At 37.6% G+C, this 19,455-nt stretch overlaps 1 protein-coding gene across 1 annotated transcript in view; it reads left to right on the forward strand.

Annotated features, from left to right (window-relative positions):
• ankrd27 (ankyrin repeat domain 27 (VPS9 domain)) overlaps positions 1 to 19,455 on the forward strand; it is a 494,306-nt gene that overhangs the window by 298,227 nt on the left and 176,624 nt on the right. The window contains exon 15 of the mRNA XM_051932226.1: positions 3,520 to 3,576. Within this exon, the coding sequence (XP_051788186.1) occupies positions 3,520 to 3,576 (57 nt within the window). The remainder of the gene's footprint in view (positions 1 to 3,519; positions 3,577 to 19,455) is intronic.

Here is a 19,455-nt window from a genome sequence, read left to right on the forward strand (position 1 = left end):
CAAATTAAGGTTATGTTTCTGGCACATACCGTAGCTAGAGATTGGTAAAGATGATAGTATATCTAGTAAATGTTTTAATTGTTGAACATTAGAATATTTTTGGACTAATTTATTATGGGCAAGCTTTAGATATTCTTTCTCTTCAGAATAATTTGAGGTGTATGCTTATTTTATTGTTCTAATAAATAGGAGCTGTGCCAAATAAGCATTATCATTCTTGAAAACAATTCAGTGTGGAATTCTGTGTGTGTGTGCTTTCTGTATGTTACATTTGTGAAAAGTTGAAATTATATGCTGGTGTAGTTGTGAACAATACTTTTAGATTTTTTTATATTAATTAAGTACAAAGTTTGCTGTTATTACTGAATATATTGAAATTGAAATGCTTTTTCTGCATGTGACATTGAATAAATTATTTTAACATTTGATCCATCATCTTGGATTTGGCTCACATAGCTTTTGAAGTAGTCTTTCTAAATCTTTCTAATCACTTTCTAAACTTCATACCAAGGAAGTTAACACTTTGCTCTTCTTTCAAAGATTACACTTACAAAGTGCTGTATTATGTCTGCAGTTCTGGATCTAGCATTTTGTGAAATGCACCATAATGAATATTTATTAGTGTATTTTATGCTGTTAAGTTTGAAAGAAAATAAAATCATGGTCATTTCGATAATTTAAATAATTTAATTGATACTTATCTTTGGATGCTAATTGAGTTGTTGTGGTATCCTTGTTGAATTACGTTATTTGGACTAAAATGGTTGAGGATTTTTAAAAAGTACCATTAGTACATTTTAAAGGAATTCTCCTCACATTGTATTGTACTATATTGTAAGGTCTTTCTCCTGAAGTGCACGTATTAAAAGACATTTTAATTTATTATGTTGAATTTTAACAGGGAACAGCTCTGTGTGCCACCCAAATATGGACCCAAAATGCCTTTGGTCTACAAATTAAAACTAGTAGTTTACTCAACAAAACAAAAGAAAAAAACAAGGAAAAGTTGAATATAGGGGAAACAAAAAAATCAAATAAAAGCAAAGGAATGGTGAAAGCCTAGTCTGCTCCTGTGCAAGGCAATGCAAGACATTGTTTTTTATTTTGAGTGGGGAAGCTTTCTTAATCGCACACCTGTAAAATATAGTACTTGAGAACAATAGTATCATTCATGCTATCCCCATCTCCTCCAATCTTCAGATATATTTTCCATTACTGCCAGTTGAGCCATTGCTTCAACTCATGTATTCTACCTTTGAAATGCAAAGGAAGTCTTTATGAGACTGATCAGAAGATAAGATACGGTCAAAATGTAGCAAAAAACCAAAACCAGAAGAATATAAGCGACCAAAGCTAAGACATGAGGCAAAAATAAAAAAAAAAGCAAAACATTTTAGAAAACAACGTTGATACTGGGAGTTACAGAAGGATTTGTAATAACAAAATTGTACATAAAGACAAGGTTTATCTGCAACTCGGATATGGAAGTGTAGAAAGGGTGACTTTTCAACCTATTGTGAATTAGCACAGGGGTCACGAATTACATAACCATGACCCCAACAACCGGGACAGTGTGCCAGAAAATGAATGAACAGAATAGTAAGTCCCTCAAAAGACAAAATAGCAGTGGAAACTGTTCACAATATAAACTTAAAATCCAAATGAAACTTTGAAACATAATTTTGACAAGAGAAATAGGTTCCTTGGAGTTAAAGAAAAAGGAGAGGATACTAATAGCAAACACATGAGCAAAGAATAATTAACCTGGTATCTTATAATATTATGTCTGTTTTCAGGCACAATGAAGAGGTGTTGTGGGTCCACAGCTCTCTTAGCAAAGGCCGTTTTAATTAAATCACCATGCTCGCGGCTTATCAAGGGAGAGTGGTAGTTGTGGCTAAAGCGGGTCTCAGGACGATCTGTGGTGTGGGCGTTTCTCACCTAAGTGCACAGGTGACAGACTGCCCACATCCATGATTGTTCTGGGGGATGCTAATGTGCTGCAGCTGCTATGCCCTCTCGAAATAAATAGAAGCGCGAGCCGGCTAGTAGGGATGGAAAAAGAAAGATGAACGGAAAGAGAAAGACACGGAGGTTGCTGGAAGGAAGGGAGGAGAAAGCCGGTGTGTGTGAGAGAGAGAGCGCGAAGGCAAACGAGCGAGAGCATGCTCGAGTGCAGCTGGACTGTGGGCCCTAGTGAGGTGTGTAGCTAACACCTAGGGCAGTTGATTGTAGTCACTCCCGCTGAGCATTTGGAGAAGAGCGGGAGCGACTAGTGAGGACGGTGACTCGCCGTGGAAGACAGCGGGAGTCAGGAGACTTAGGCTTACAATCTTCAGCGTGGGAGTCCTGGCCGTTGGAAAGAAGCTAAGTCCCGGTCTGGGATGAGAGCAAGACCGAAGCTAGGATCGGGAGGCCTCCAGACCTGTGAAAGAAAAAGGACAGCTGTAGAGCAAGAGAGAGAGAGAGAGAGAGTGTCTCGCCTGCTGCAGAGCCCTAACGGGAGAAGCAGGTGAGACACTAATGTAAAAGAAGCATCGGGCTTAATTGTTTTAAAGGACTGCTTCCAGCGATGTTTTAACTTCAGTTTTAAAGGATTGTCTTTCTATTGTTTTACCTCCACGTTTTGTTTTTTGGATTATTTATTGAACTTTGGACACTGCACTTATTTATTTGAATACTTTTGTTGTGATTTAATAAAGCACTTTGCACTTTTACATCATCCCCTTGCTGTGTTGTTGCCTCACTGTCTAGCTCATCTCGGTTATAACTATCGACAGTGTTGGGTTCAAGGGCTCCCAAATAGCGGATGGGAGCATGGAGCAGAACCCGCATCGTCACAAATGATGACCTAGGAAGGAGTTGCTATTAAACACTGGCATTGCCTCGAGGTTTCCATGCTGAAGCACTCGTGACCAGGCATACCATTCCTGGCGGTCCTTTCTTTCCTGCATTGTGACAGATTCCCCGCACTTTATTCATATTCATTTTGCCCTGGCAAATTGACACTTTATATTTTAGAAAATAGTATAAAACTATACTATAAACTATACTATAAAATAACAATATTAATCCTCATGAAATTGTCTGCAGCCCATTTTTTAGTGTTTTTCCACCCATCGTATATCTTATTTTTTGCCAGTATTTTGGTTAATCTGTGAAGTAATTGCGTGGCTTTACTTGTTACTGTAAAATTATCAACATGATTTTAGATATATTTTTATGATGTATTGGATGTTAAAATAGTTTACATAAATTTCTTAATACAGTATCTGTTATTTTAGAAAAATGTCATTAATACATTATTTAAACTACTGCTACAAATAATGTCTGCAATTAATTGTTTATTTCATACCCATTTAAAGTAGCATTTTTCATGTTTGGTATTAAGATAGAGTAATTATATTTGGTGGTATGAATTCATTTTAACTTTAATAAATTATGGCTTTTACTGAAGTATTTTAATATGGATAATAAGCAGTTAATTTTTGCTTTTCATTTAAATTTTTTTGTATTCAGATTTTATCATTGCTAGATTTTCAGTGGACTGCTGTTAACAGACAGAGCACTATTGAAGTAAGTTTTGTCTTTTGAACCAGCTTTGATGTGTCATGTAAAATACTCTTGAAATTGTATCATTTCTGAAGTTTGAAATTATTAAACTATAAAAATACATCAAAAATTCACTTTATGATCTTCTACGTATAAGATAAGAAAATCAGCAAGAGAGGGATTAGATTTTATTCTGTGACCTTGTAAATCCAGAGCTTGATTTTTACTTTATTTTTATTGTGGGCATGAAAATATAATTTGAACCTTTTTAAAGCCTTGAAATATATTTCTTAGGGTTATATATAACTAGCTTCAATGGATTTTAGTTTTTGAATTTTCTTGTATGGAATTCAAGAAGTATTAATTTCTGCTTCTACAGCTAATATCCACATAATCCTTTCTGAAAGGTTTTATTTAATTGAATAAAACATAAGTGCCATGTTTTGAGGTTTTATTGTTTTTGATTTTCTTCTTCCATAAAAATAAATATTGTACTTAACACTAAATATACAGTATGTGTTACATGTAAAAAATAAAATGAGAAATCAAGCAAAATTACACTTTTTGCTGTCTAACTGGACAGATTACAATTCGGAAGCTTTCAAGGCAGCTTAAGCCCCTTCTTCAGGCAGGTTGCCTCAAAAGCTTGCATATTGTAATCTGTTCAGTTAGCCAATAAAAGGTGACTTCTCATTGCATCCATAATGGCTAACATGGTGAAACACCCTACTATTACATGTCAAGATGTAGTGATCATATTTTTAATACAACTTTGAGAAGAGTTTGGTAAATGGTATTGAACAGTATGTGTTAGGTGCTATATGACAAAAATTGTGTTTAGGCCTAACATTTTGTAACAGTAATCCGTGAACTATGTAGCTGCAGGAAGATCTGTGATCTTAATTGATGAAGTATTGAAATATTTAAGTAAATGTCTCATTACTGGGTGAAGTGTTTCCAATAGTGAAGATTGGTGGAGAATTAGGAAAGATGGGCAAATTCTTTTTAAAAAGTTCCTAAACTCTAATAACAAAAAATTGTGTGTTGTGGGAATTCCATATTTGCATGTGAGCTTATGAAGAAAAAAATTCTGAAGGTGTAGATACCTAAATTCTTTGAAATAAATACTATGTAATTGACGGAGGCCTGGCATACAAAATTTCCCTGTAATGAATCAGCAGACAGCAGTGTTTCTGCCTTGAAGTGTTTCCAACATTGGTTCCGTATTCTGAGTGAATTAAGCACATTAAGTAAATTGTTGATAATTACTAATGACTGGACCACGTCACAATGAATATTCACAACACTGTTTAAAATTGGAAATCAGTTAGTGTGGTGCTGTCTTCTGGCTTTAATCTTTGCAGTACCGACTCTGTAATAAATGGCTTTTGAGCATTCAATGTAAACAAGATTACAACAGAAACATTTTTTAAGATGTGTTATAAAATTAAAATGCATTAAAAAAGAATTGAGTATGGGGAACATTGCCTTCTAGAGGGAGCTGAAGAGTTGACCTCTCATTAACTTTTTTCATGATTTCCATGAAACTGAAAACATCAGTTTAGAAACCTGTTTGTTTCCTTGTAACTATAACTCCCAAACATTTCGACTGTTCTGAGATACTGTATTCAGCTAAAAACACTCTAATTTAGTGTGGTATTTTATTGAGTTGGTTAGAAAAAGCATTCTAAAATAATTTTTAAACCTGAGATCTTATGAAAGATCATCTGGTAAGTTTTAATAAGTTTGATGGCTCAGTTGAACATTTGGGTCAGTAATAAACTGAACTACTGTATATCTACACAACATATCTCAATATGTTTTCAAACCACCTTAAAGATTTTAGATCAGAACATTGTAGACATGCATATACACATTTACTACACATACTCCAAAACCTAGAATATTTTGTCACAACAATAATATGCAATACAGTTTCAAAATATTTTTCTTTAAAATGTAACTATTTTTTCAATAGCTGTGGCTCATATAAGCATCTCAAATAACATATTTTGTTCTTAGCAGTTTTGTTTTATATTACCTTAACTTATATTTGAGTTTCCATTGTATGTATTATATTCAAACCCTGGCCTGCCTTGCTGGCATTTCACTCTGTCTCTCTCTGAATCTTTTAAGCTCTTGATTCATTACTGCATCTATAACAGATATGTATATTATACATTGATTCTTTTATGATTTATATTAACAACAACAATTATTTTACTTGCATAGCCCAAAATCACACAAGGAGTGCCGCAATGGGCTTTAATAGGCCCTGTTGTGTGACAGCCTCCCAGCCTTGACTCTCTCTAAAAACACAGTACAAAACACCCAAAAATACCCTTGTAGGGAAATAAAATTGAAGAAATCGTGGGAAAGGAAATTCAGAGAGAGACCCCTTTCCAGGCTGGCTGGACATGCAATGGGTGTCAAAAAATGAGGCAAATTCCATGCACAAAACTGAACATAAGTAATCCTCTTCACAGAGCTAGATGGCTAATCTATCTTTGAAACCTCAGGAATACAATACAATAGTACAAACTACAAAGAAGAATACAAGAATAGATTATATCCCTCACTAAATAATAAATATCACTAAATATATCATTTGTACAGATTACAACTTTTGAATTTCTATATACAGTATGCGGTGTTTCTGGTCTGTTGCAGTCTGTTTGAAATGTGTATTTATTTTGTAACATTCACCCACATAGTAAATATTATATTTGTTGTCATACAATATTTACTTTGTATCCAATGTTCTTAATAGCTCAATGAATAATTTTTTTTCTACAGCATAGATAAGTACTTTACACAGCCTGCACGAGGAAAGAAACTGTAAGTAAGGTGCTTGAAATTTTGATGAGTTTGAAGATATTTTTGGTGGAAACTGACTCGTTTCAACTACCCAGCCACTTGAGCCTTTTTTATTAATTTAAACGCAATTACATCTGCCTATGAGCTTTGATAATTCTTTCATATTTTACCTTCTTTACAGATTGACCTGTAGTAGTAAAATGTGAAATAGGTATTTTTGCAGCACCTATTCTTATTATTACTAATAGCTCATTATTGCATTGCGCACTACCTGATACACTCAAAGTCTCAGTTATCAAACCATTACTTAAAATGGCAGGCCTGGACCCACATGTATATAATAATTATAGACCCATTTCAAATTTAACCTTTTTCTCTAAAATACTTGAAAAAGTAGTTCCCAGTCAGCTTCAGTATCACATTACATATCACAATTTGAGAAATTCCAGTCTTGCTTCAGCACCGCTCAGTAGTACAGTAATGGCACTAACATATGTTGTAAATTACATTCTAATATCCACTGATGAAGGAAACTCCACTGCAATTATGTTTTTGTATTTTATTTGAAGAAAGTAACATTCCATGTGATCAAGTCAAACTTAACAAAACGAAACAAAATTCAGCCCCCAGCCAAGAGAGAAGAGAGACAACAGCAAGAGCATATCTTTAAAAACCACCAAGAAGGGAGAATGTTCTTTTCCCAATATAAATGCTTATTCTTAAAAATTATTAATTAGATCTTGAAATCTTTTTAAAAAATTTTGAACAGATACTTTAAGTGAGAATTTAATTTTTTCCAGTATCAAATTTTTGCCCAAAATGATGTTAATTTGGTGCACTTCCAAAACACGCGGCTCATTGAGGCTGGAGCTAGACAGCAATGTTCACAGGTTGAATCTTGCCCTGGATGCATTTTGCACAGTGTTAAATGAGATAAATATAATTGATAAAATATTTTAAGATGAATGATTGAATGCTTTGTGCATATGGAGCTGGAGAGTATTCTATGCATGGCTGCCTTCCACTCGTTTTCCGAGGTACTAAGTGAAAGATCCTTCCCCCACTATACCCTAGGATCTTTGAACGGAAGACACTTTAAGATGTTTTCATTTATTATTGAGATGCTGTCTCAGTCTTCAAGATTGATTAGTAATTCTTTGGGAATAGTAATGGATGAGAGGTGTGGAAAATTAGATAGGTTCTTTTAAGCAAAGTTTCTGATTGGAAAGTAGTGGAAAAATTATGTTGATGGGAAGTTAAATTTATAACATAATTGTCTATACATTATCTATATGCAACTTTCTAAGTGTTTAAATTCCAGACATTTTCTAAATATTAAATACTGTGTATGTTTAAGTGGGTTGAAAAAAGGTGATTGTTATGTAGAGGTGCAACAGATAAAAGCTTCTTTGCCTTGAAGTGCATTCTGCATTGGCTTCAAATTCTGAGTGATTAATGGACAATTGGATTATTGTTATATTGACGATAATTTTTATTTACTGGAACTCAAAACAGGCATATAAAGACGTACAATAAGATTTTATTTCAATTATTATTCGCTTGTCATTCAGATAAATAAGATTTCTTTACACTGTGTTTAAACTGGAAAACATAAAAGTGCAATTCGCAACAACGTCTGGTTTTCTAAATGTAATTAGAGCGGTCAGCTGCTCTCACATTGCTATTGCAATGATGCAGGACAAGTTATATAAGCCAGGGATGAATCACCAAAAGAATGAACTGACATTACATCATATACAGCTGGAACACCTATAAAAACAGCAGCTCCACACAGTCTCAGGTGCTTTTTCCAACTAATGCGACAAAAGGCATGTAAAAAAGTATAGCAAGTCACTTCAAAGTAAAGAGCAAAGTCGGTCCATTGTGACACTTGGTGCTGTCTCTACACTATAACGGCACCTTCAGAGAATTAAGTTGCTTATGTAAATAGAAAGCATTTCCACTCTATTGTTGTCTAACTCCGTAGTCCACAGAAAGTGTGTTGCAGTGTGCAAGCATATACCTGAACAAATGCGCTATGATAACTCTGACCCTGGCCCACCAAATGATCAGCCAGATCAGAAAGCTTTACAACTTTGTTTGAATGCAATTAGCCAAATGTAAAAACAGGTAATCAGATGTTGCATTTATTTTTTAACCAATTCATGTCATTTATGGTAAACATCACATAGTACAGCCCTTATATTCCTTAGTTCATTGGCCACATCTCTTACAGCATCCACTAATGCATTTTGTGACTGCAGAACAGTCTGTTAGCACATAGCCAGATGGCCTCCCAGTTGTTTCCAAGGCAGACGTGTGTGTTTGCACCCAACGCCAGAAAATGTACCCAGCACAGCAGCATCATCACCACCTGACCATCTCACGGGGGTCAGTTTTTGTAATATTGTCTGAAACAAGTATTTAGCACTAGAATTACCAGAGCCTACGAAAAAAACTCGTAGATCCGGCCCACCTTAAATCCTATCGCACCTCTCCATCAGTGTCTTTTGTCCTTTAAATGTGCCAATAAAGAAAAGCAGCCTGCTATTCCATCCCCCCACCGCTGCAGAATCGTGCCTTGATTATCTGGGAGTGAAGTGCTGGAGTTTTTAGAGTGGAAATAATAGATCATTATTTGGAACACATGCATTTCATGTGTGTTCCGTTTCTACAATAATTTGTGTAAACACATTGTTAAAACAGAAACATTTTTTATATTTTAGTAGTAAATGACAAAATGTTGGCATAAACTATATAATGTGTGAAGCCTGAAGTCCAAAGATCAAAGAAACGCTTGCACAAAAGGTTCAAAGATGATACAACAGCTTCAGTGGCGTAGCGGTAAGATTTTCTGACTTGTAATCAACAGTCCCTGTTTCGATCCCTACTGACTCCTATATTTGCCATTTCAGTAGTGAGCTGCTCTTATTGTTAATATTATACAGTACACACATACATTTGGTTTGAGTCTGTAATAGACGGTGTACATTTATACAGTCATGGCCGAAATTATCAGCACCCCGGGAATTTTGCCAGAAAATGCACCATTTCTCCCAGAAAAGTTGTTGCAATTACAAATGTTTTCATATACACATGTTTATTTCTTTTATGTTCATTGGAACAACACAAAAAAACAGAGAAAAAAAGCCAAATCTGACATCATTTCACACAAAACTCAAAAACCGGGCTGGACAAAATTATTGGCACCCTCAACTTAATATTTGGTCGCACGCCCTTTGGAAAAAATAACTGAAATAAAGCGCTTCCTATAACCATCAACAAGCTTGTTACACCTCTCAACTGGAATTTCCGACCACTCTTCTTTTGCAAACTGCTCAAGGTCTCTCAGATTTGAAGGGCGCCTTCTCCCAACAGCAATCTTGAGATCTCTCCATAAGTGTTCATCCATCCATCCATCCATTTTCCAACCCGCTGAATCCGAACACAGGGTCACGGGGGTCTGCTGGAGCCAATCCCAGCCAACACAGGGCACAAGGCAGGGAACCAATCCCGGGCAGGGTGCCAACCCACCGCAGGACACACACAAACACACCCACACACCAAGCATACACTAGGGCCAATTTAAAATCACCAATCCACCTAACCTGCATGTCTTTGGACACCGATAAGTGTTCAATCAGATTTAAATCCAGACTCATTGCTGTCCACTTCAGAACTCTCCAGTGCTTTGTCTTCAACCATTTCTGGGTGCTTTTAGAGGTATGTTTGGGGTCATTGTCCTGCTGGAACACCCATGACCTCTGACGCAGACCCAGCTTTCTGACACTGGGCCCTACATTGCGCCCCAATATCTTTTGGTAGTCATCAGATTTCATGATGCCTTGCACACAGTCAAGGCATCCAGTGCCAGAGACAGCAAAACATCCCCAAAACATCTTAGAACCTCCGCCATGTTTGACTGTAGGTACTGTGTTCTTTTCCTCGTAGGCCTCATTCCGTTTTCTGTAAACAGTAGAATGATGAGTTTTACCAAAAAGCTCTGCCTTGGTCTCATCTGTCCACAATACATTTGCCCAGAAGGATTTTGGCTTCCTCAAGTACATTTTGGCAAAATCCTGTCTGGCTTTTTTGTTTCTGTTTCAGCAGTGGGGTCCTCCTGACTCTCCTGCCATAGCATTTCATTTTGTTCAGATGTTGATGGATAGTTCAATATGACACTGTTGCACCCTGAGTCTGCAGAACAGCTTGAATATGTTTTGAAGTTGATTGGGGCTGTTTATCCACCATTTGGACTATCCTTCGTTGCAGTCTTTTATCAATTTTTCTCTTCCGTCCACGTCCAGGGAGATTAACTACAGTGCCATGTGTTGTGAACTTCTTGATTATGTTGCGCACAGTGGACAAAGGAACATGAAGATCTCTGGAGATGGACTTGTAGCCTTGAGATTGTTGATATTTTTCCACAATTTTTGTTCTCAAGTCCTCAGACAATTCTCTGCTCTTCTTTCTGTTCTCCATGCTTAGTGTGGCACACTCAGACACACAATAGAAAGGTTGAGTCAACTTTTCTCCTTTTTAACTGGCTTCAGATATGGTTGCTATATTACCAGCACCTGTTTCTTGCCACAGGTAAGTTCAAACGAGCATCATATGCTTGAAATAAAACGATATACCCACAATTTTGAAAAGGTGCCAATAATTTTGTCCGGCCCATTTTTGGAGTTCTGTGTGACATGATGTCATATTTGGCCTTTTTTCTCTGTTTTTTGTGTTGTTCCAATGCACATAAAGGAAATAAACGTGTATACCAAAACATTTGTAATTGCAACAATTTTCTGGGAAAATTCCAGGGGTGCCGATAATTTCAGCCATGACTTTAGGACTTGTAAAAGTTACTGTTTTTATTTCACTTTTATTGTCTCAGTCACGATCACGATACATACTACCGCCCTAGGGATCTGACACTGTTAGTTTTTATTTGAAACTGGGAATAACTGTAGATGTGAGTGGTGTTTTGAGGCAATGGAACTGGACATATCTGGATGGATAAAAGCTGACACACAAACGTTGGTGAATCTGCCTTCTTCGTATCTCACTGTCAGTTGATTTTTTTGTATTCAGTTTTATTGAGTACTAGGGGGCTTCGCTCGCCAACCCCTGGCGTTGGGGCATGACAAAGAGTGAGATGTATGAATTAGATATAGAATAGTGTGCAGGTGTGGATGATGCATATAGAAAGCAAAAAATACAGTGTTTGGCACAGAGTAATGGGTTTATTGGAATATTTCTTTGTACACAACATTAGTAGTAAAGATGGTGTCCTGTCCTTGAATGAGTCTTCCTTGGCATGGAGCATTTATAACTTTAACTTTAACGTCAGATGAACGTCGAACACGTGAGAAGGCAACATAAAGTTGTCCATGTCCAAAAACGGGCTCAGAGAGGTAGATGCCAACCTTGTCCATGGTTTGTCCTTGTGATTTGTTGATGGTCATGGCAAATGCAGGTTTAATGGGGAACTGTCGGCGTTTCAATGTAAAAGGTAATTCTAGGTCAGAACTCGTAAGGTCAATTCTAGGAATGAGAACAGTATTGTTAGCATGTGATTCTGTTTGAACTGTTGCTTGAATAACATTGTGTGTCATGGTGTTGACGACTAAACGTGTGCCATTGCATAAACCCTGTTTAGTATTAACGTTTCTTAATAGCATGAGTATTGTTCCGTTGTTAAGGCTAAGATTGTGTTGAGGTAATCCGGCTGGGTTAATAGTGTTCCAATATTCTAAGGGGAAATTCAGATGTTCATTGTCGTCATCAGAGACAACTTTGTCAGAGCTTAGAAAGAGCCGTGCCTCTCCAGGAAGTAATGAAATGACCTGGTTATTAATGTGATCAACATTAATATTTTTTGGACATAATATAGTGCGTTGTGTTAAAAGGGGCATTTGGTCTAAGTCGTCGCAGATGAAGGGTTGAGGAATTGTAATAATATCTGGGTGAAGTCCATCTGTATTGGTGAGTGTACAATGTTCTAGTTGTAATAACCAATTGTTATATTCGTGATCTGGAAATCGCATGTTTTGTACCAAGTGTATCTTTAGAAAGCAAAGCCAATTGTTTGCGTAACATTTTTTGTTCCGCGGTTTTAGAAGCGCGCCGAGGTGAATTTTTTTGTTTGATGCGGGTTCGTGTTTGTGGTCCCGTTACTCGAGCCGTCTAGTTTTGTATCCGTGATCGTGAATTGATGACTTGTTTGATCTTTATCGTTAGGAATATGGATAAGTAATAAGTAGGATCGAACTCACTGTTAATATGCGGACTGTTCGTTTCTTCGTATTATCACCAATCAGGTCTCGCGCCTGTATATGTATTGTAGTTCGGTCTCGTGTTGTTTATATGACGTCATCGCGTATTTTAAGGTGGACTGAATAATAGCATGGCATGTGGAGCAATAGGTAAGCACTGTCTAAAATCTATTCCTAATAAAAGTACCTTTACTCCAAAGGGAATATTATTATTCATCAACTCAATGCCAATTGTGCGCGTATTTTAAGGTGGACTGAACAATAGCTGAGCGCATTGTAAGTGGAGTAATAGTTAAGCACTGTCTAAAATCTCCTCCTAATAAAAGTACCTTTCCCGCAAAGGGAATATTATTATTCATCAACGTTTGTAGAAGTTTATGAATGGTGTTGAGTAAGTGACTGGATGCCATTGTACATTCATCTCTAATTAATAGTGTGGCAAGACGGATGTCACGTGCATTGTTACTGTGCATTGTCATAGTGGATACCGATGTTTCTGTGATTGGGACCGGTATTTGGAATAAGGAGTGACGTGTTTTTGGAGCCGAGACATTTTTTCTTCCGCGGTTTCAGAAGCGCTTTGTAGGTGCCGACGTGATTTGTGCATATTTGCGTTCTTGATTTGTTTCAGGGTGCACTGTTCCAATGCGATGTAATATTTGTCCACATACGCGAAAGCAGTATGGGTCATTGCCTTTTGGTGACCTGATATTTACTCCGGTAGATGCAAAATCAAATGAACTATTGTAGGATGTAATGCAGATGCGCCGCCGTGTATTTTGTTGTTTCATGCGGGTTGGTGTGTTTGGTCCCATTATCCTTGCCGAATCGTTTTGTACCCGTGAGCGTGTATTCATGACTTGTTTGTTCCTCAGCATGCGAAATATGGATAAGTAATAAGGAGGATCGCAGTCACTGTTAATATGGAGCCTTTTCTGCAGTTGAACGGTTAATAGTGCTTTATTGTAAGGAGATCCACCTATGCTGCCTAGTGTGAAGGTGTTGAGATGACGTATGTTTAATATGGACGGTTCCTTTAGAAATGGGGCTTTGGGTGTCACTTCTTATTGATGTTAGTGTGTTTGTGGGTCTGATTCGTCGTTGTTGTGAATGTTTCGTGTGCCATGTCTCGTCTGTAATGGGCCTGGCGTGACGGTCACGGCTTCTTTTTTTTGTTGCGTTAGGAGCTTGTTAAATCCTCCTGTTTGTGTGGGTCCCGTTTCGTGTGCAATGGGATTCGTGCGGCGCTGTGTGCTTTTTCGGCGTCTGAGCGAGGGGGGGGGGGGAGGCAGGGGATTGGTGGGGCACGAGCGTCTTCTTTCTTTTTGTGTGCCAGGGGCTTGTTGAATCCTCCTCTTTGTGTGTGTCCCGTCCGTTGCTTGTAGGGTGGGTGGGGTGGTTTTGGGTTCTTTTTTTTTGTGTGCCAGGGGCTTGTTGAATCGTCCTCTTTGTGTGTGTCCCGTCCGGTGCCTGTGGGGGGGGGGGGCCTTGCAGGTGGGCGCGAGCGGCTTCTTTTTTTTTGTGTGCTAGTTTCGTGTGCAATGGCTTTCGTACGGCGCTGTGCGTCGCCTGCGTTTGACTCCTTTTTTCTGTGCTCACTCCTTTTTTCTGTGGTCGCAGCCACCTCTCGCGGAGCCTCATTTCTTGGGGCGCCTGCGCAGTACGTCTTTTTGCGGCTACGGCCCATGGCCGGATGTCCCTGCGTCCATCCGGTTTAGCATGCTCGGTTAGTAATATGGATTCCTGCTCACGCTGAATTAGTATGCACCTTATGGTCTATGAAAAACAGATACATAGGTATATATGATATTTGGAATTATTCATTTTATGACCTGTATAGTACATTTCAGAAAACATTGTGGCACGGATGCAACATTATTAATTTTATTTATATTCATTCACGTAACATCTTGCAGTTGTAATGAGTGACCAAGTGTCCCCCCATCCCCCCCGAACCCCCCATACCCCCCCCCGGATCTTGCTAGTCCCCATGTGTTGCAGAGGAAAGAATAGTACAGAGAGGTCAGTTCAGTGCTATATGCAATCATCAAATTCAAATATTAACAGTTCACACACACGCAAGGACTGTCCTTCCTACATTTACGACGCGTGTACCTGTTGCAATGCGCACACCTCTCTCTATGCTTTAGTTCCTATTACATTGAAAGGGCACCTGAAAATCCCCTTTATCTCTAATGCATTTCAAAACTGAATGGCCAGTGGCTCAATGGCAATTGCAAAAAGCAGTGGTAACAGAGGACATCCTTGTCGAGTACCATGTTCTAATTTGAAGTAATTTAAGTTAATGTTGTTAATACAGACAGGCTACTGGCCTGCAATAAAGTATTTTTATCCATGCACATATATTTGGGCCAAACCCAAATTTGTGCAATGTGGTGAATAGGTAGTCCCATTCAACTCTATCAAATGCTTTTTCTGCGTCCAGAGATAATAAGATGTCTGGTGTGTTAGATTAGATGGTGTGTCACCGCAGCTGGGGGATGGGATAGCAGGCTGCTTGCTGCTTGTGTTGATCGACATATTTACAACACAAAAGACGCTGACAGAGAGGTGCGAAGGGATTTAAGGAGCGCCGGGATTACAAGTTTTTTCATAGTCTTTGGTAAGTCTAGTGTTAAGAAAAATCTTGATGAGATATCGGGACAGCGTAGCTATTAGCTAAACAAACAGGCTTGATGGAAATGGTCTCCTCTCGTCAGTCAAATTTCTTATGCTCTAACACTTTATATCGCTCTGAAGAAATAAGGGAACAATTTGTAACTATATACATATAATTATGTGCGCATACAAACCTTTACTTTCAAAGTTATTTTTCATGCCACTCCTTGAAAGAATTTCTGTTTTCCAAAAGACACAGTGAAACCTTATATTTTGTAAAATAGATTAGAGGTTTTGTGCTTCACCCATCTTCTCCTGCCTTCTATTGCAGTTGATTTATTTTTTCTTGTTGTTGATTTTTCTTGCATTTCACCTGTGGAATAAACTAAGTACATACATCCATTTTCATACCAGTTTCTTGCAGTGCTGGGTCACGGAGGTGAGGACAAAGCCTTTGCTCTGATAGTATAATCTGCCCTCCACTTTTACCCGTGTGATGCCATCAAAAGGAAAAGCACGGCCTTGTAAGACTTTTTATCTCATTTCTAATCATGCTTCTTTCAAGCTCCCTTAATCCCCAACCCCCACCCCCCTAATGGCCGCTATGCAATTTTATTTCCATTTTGTAATCGTGCTTGTTTCCCACGGGGTTGTGTTAGTGGGGAAGCGAGGTGTGAAGGCAACATGATTAGAAATGATATAAAAAATAGTCCACAGCGCTGTCAATCCATTTGGGTTATGGGGAAAAATACTATGAACAAGTTATTAGCCGAAACTGTTTTTCTTTTATCATATGTTTGCAACACAGTGACGTGAGCTGTACAATACAGTGATATTTGATTGGGTGGGGTTTGGTGCATATGTTAAACTACTAGAGGCAAAAGTACAGCTTAACAGGTCCTCATTGATACATTAAGAAACTTTGCCAGAGAATACTCTTAAGATGAAACTGAAAGATCACTGCTCATGTAGCGGCTTTAAAATGGTTGCTGATGCTTTGAAGAAAGACAGACATACCAATATCCAGATTCTGCCATTTATTCTAAAAGACAAGCAGTAAGGGGCACGTTCCATAAAAATATTTTTTTATCCAAATTAGCTTATTCAAAACCATACAAATTTAACAAATGCATATGAACAATAATTATACTAACGTTGTAACATACCTGAAAGACAAGCAGTAAGGGGCACAGTCAACACACGCAGCGAAAGGTGCTCTCTCAGTCTCCTGTAGCAAGCCAAACAATATGCTAATGAGGCTGGATCTCCGTCAAATTAAACACTTTTAAAATCCATTTCTGCCGACCAAAAGTGACGACAGAACCTCAATATACATTAATAACCACATGACGTGATGTTTCTATGCAGTTTGAGACAGAATACACTATTTCAAAACTTGTCAGCTTACAAGAGAGATGGAGAGTATTGAGAAGTGTAACCTGCAACAGCATCATCCAGCTTTTGCCAAGAGTCTGCTGTTATGCTACATGCGCATTCTATGGGTGTTTCATTAATTAAAGCCCCCCTGCTACAACAGGCAAACAGGAACTATTATACAAAAGATACACTGATTGCATTCATATTAAACAAAATTCATAATATACCAAGCAAAAAACATTTCAGTATTAAAAAAAATAGTTTTGAGAATGTTCACTAAAATAAAGCATAATAAACTAACTCAGTCACACTCAGAAAACTTACATAGGGAGAACATAAACCCATGATGCTTGAACTATATAACTGCGTGGTGTGACAATTCAAATTCATACTAAGCAGTACTTATAAAACAAGCATAGCGTCAAGTCCTTCACCAAAAATGTTCACAATAACGTGTAAACTTTGCTCAGAATCTGACTCAAGCTGTATGTGTAATGCTGCATAACAGTGCACAAGATGAGCTGTCACATATGCAGTATGCAGTATATGGAGTATTACAAATGACCAGTCACAGACAACTGTACAATGCTTTTTCACTGCATGTGGCTTGACATAGGTGTGGAATACTTGATGAAATCAGATTAAATCAGTTATGATGTGTTGTTCTCCTATGGGTGCATGTGTACAAATTGTATATTTTAGTAATGAAAGAGAGCAGAAAACATGCAAATTATAATTTATTTTGACTTAAGACACCTCTGGGTATGTAAAAAATACCATTATAGCTTTTGATTGACTTGTGAATTTATGCAACATACACAAACAAATTTGAAATATGGCCTCATACATGAGTAGTTAAACTATTGAAACTGTTATGTGAGTTGATTCATCAACTATCAAAGTGTGGTAGGGTGATTTTTCTAATTTAATTTATTTTAAAATTTTTTTACATTTAAATTAGGTTGGTAATTGATTTTGTTGAATTAATAATTATTTAATTTTTTGATAGTGCTTTATTTTATTTGAAAGTCAGGTGTTTTTGAAAGCGACCAGATAAAATCTGTGAGCGATGCTTCTAAAGTGTGAAATCATTATAAATGACAGATTCATTTATTATTCATTATTATTTATTATATAATTTGTAGCTACAGCACGGCAGATTACATTTATTGTAAACTGCTTCACTACATGTTTACTCACAAACACAATTACAGATGTGGACAAATTTCTTGATACCATTACAGCTTATTGCAAAAGTAATTTTTCAAGCTGTTTTCTTAAATTAGTATCACACATATATCAAATTGTGCAGTCAGTCATTCAGCCTATTTAAATAGAGAATAGTTACTCTGCTGTTTGATATCATCAGGTCTGTCTGAACATGGACAAGAGAAAGCAAAGAAGTGAGTTTTCTCAGGAGATGAGACAGAAAAGTGTAGACAGACATGTTAAAAGCAAAGGCTATAAGACCTTCTCCAAGCAGTTTGTGATAACAGTTGTTAACAGGTTTAAGGTCCATGGACAGCTGCAAAAGGACAATTGACCCCAGAATGAGCAGAAGGATAGTGAGAATGGTAGACAAAAAGCCAAGAACAACTCCAAAATAAATACAAGCTGAACTGCAAGATCAAGATCCATCAGTATCTGCTTGCACCACCTGTTATCTTTTGAGTGACACACAAAAAGAAAATAAAGTCAGTTAATATCAAGTGTTTGAATATAGAAAAGAAAAACAATTTCACCAACCCCAAAAGAAAACTATCCCAAAACCAAACGTAATCACTCAAAGATGTATATGTACAAGAGATATTTACAGAGCCGTCGAGAAACAAAAACAACTGCTCCCACTATAGCTCAGCAGTGCTTATCCCTACCTCACCTTTAGATCCACTGACAACCCCTGTTGGACAGCAACTCCTTTAATATAACAAGTAAGATAATTCAGCCAATCTGCGCCTCCAAACCCAAACCCTCCCTTTTACTGCATTCACTTATCAAGGTACACGCTGGCACGTGAATGCTGCATGCTGCAACACGCTCCGGGCAACTTTCTGTTTAGAATCTGCCTAGTGAGGCAAAGTGAAGCCTCACGATGCATCAGAACATTAGAAGCAATTATGTCGGAAGTCATGTCAAAGCTTCAAAGCATTTGACACTCACCTGTCTAGTGGCATCTCCTGGTCATTTGTATTAACTGCACATATCCCAACATTGAAACAGCAGACATTGAAAATCACGGATGAATGCCAAATTTCTATGCAGTTGTGATATCTGTCTCTACACGCAAATTCATAATTTGCATAAATGGCAACAATTGTGAGATTTAGCACATGTTTAACAAGCAATCACGCTGCAGGAATCGGGCCAACGTTGATTAGATACATTTAGTTCTAAACTACGATTATTAATCCAGGTGTCTAATGTATTGGTGGCATGAACAAATGGGCCTGTCATACAGCACCAGGTCTCACATTAGATAGCAAACCTGGTCAGCATCTGTTTGGGAATTGCATGTTTTCCTGAGCATTTGTCTGTGGCCTGATGCATTTGATTGATACCATTCCAATCACTATGCGACAGAAATTATAAAGCAAGGCTGAGGGAAGATGCAACGCATGGTGGTTATGCCAACTCTAACCATTCACTTTGGATCCCGCTTCTTGAAAAGATTGGATGGTGTCAGACTTCTAATAAGAAATTTACAGCAGCCAGTCAAACCAGCACCATAATGTACATTAATATTCAAGTCCTAATTTAGAACTATCATATGTCAGTGTCTGAATGAAAGTCTGACTATAGCAGATGGAAAACCTGACAGGTC

The sequence above is a fragment of the Erpetoichthys calabaricus genome, chromosome 9 (assembly GCF_900747795.2).
Source record: "Erpetoichthys calabaricus chromosome 9, fErpCal1.3, whole genome shotgun sequence".
Classification (NCBI taxonomy): Eukaryota; Metazoa; Chordata; class Cladistia; order Polypteriformes; family Polypteridae; genus Erpetoichthys; species Erpetoichthys calabaricus.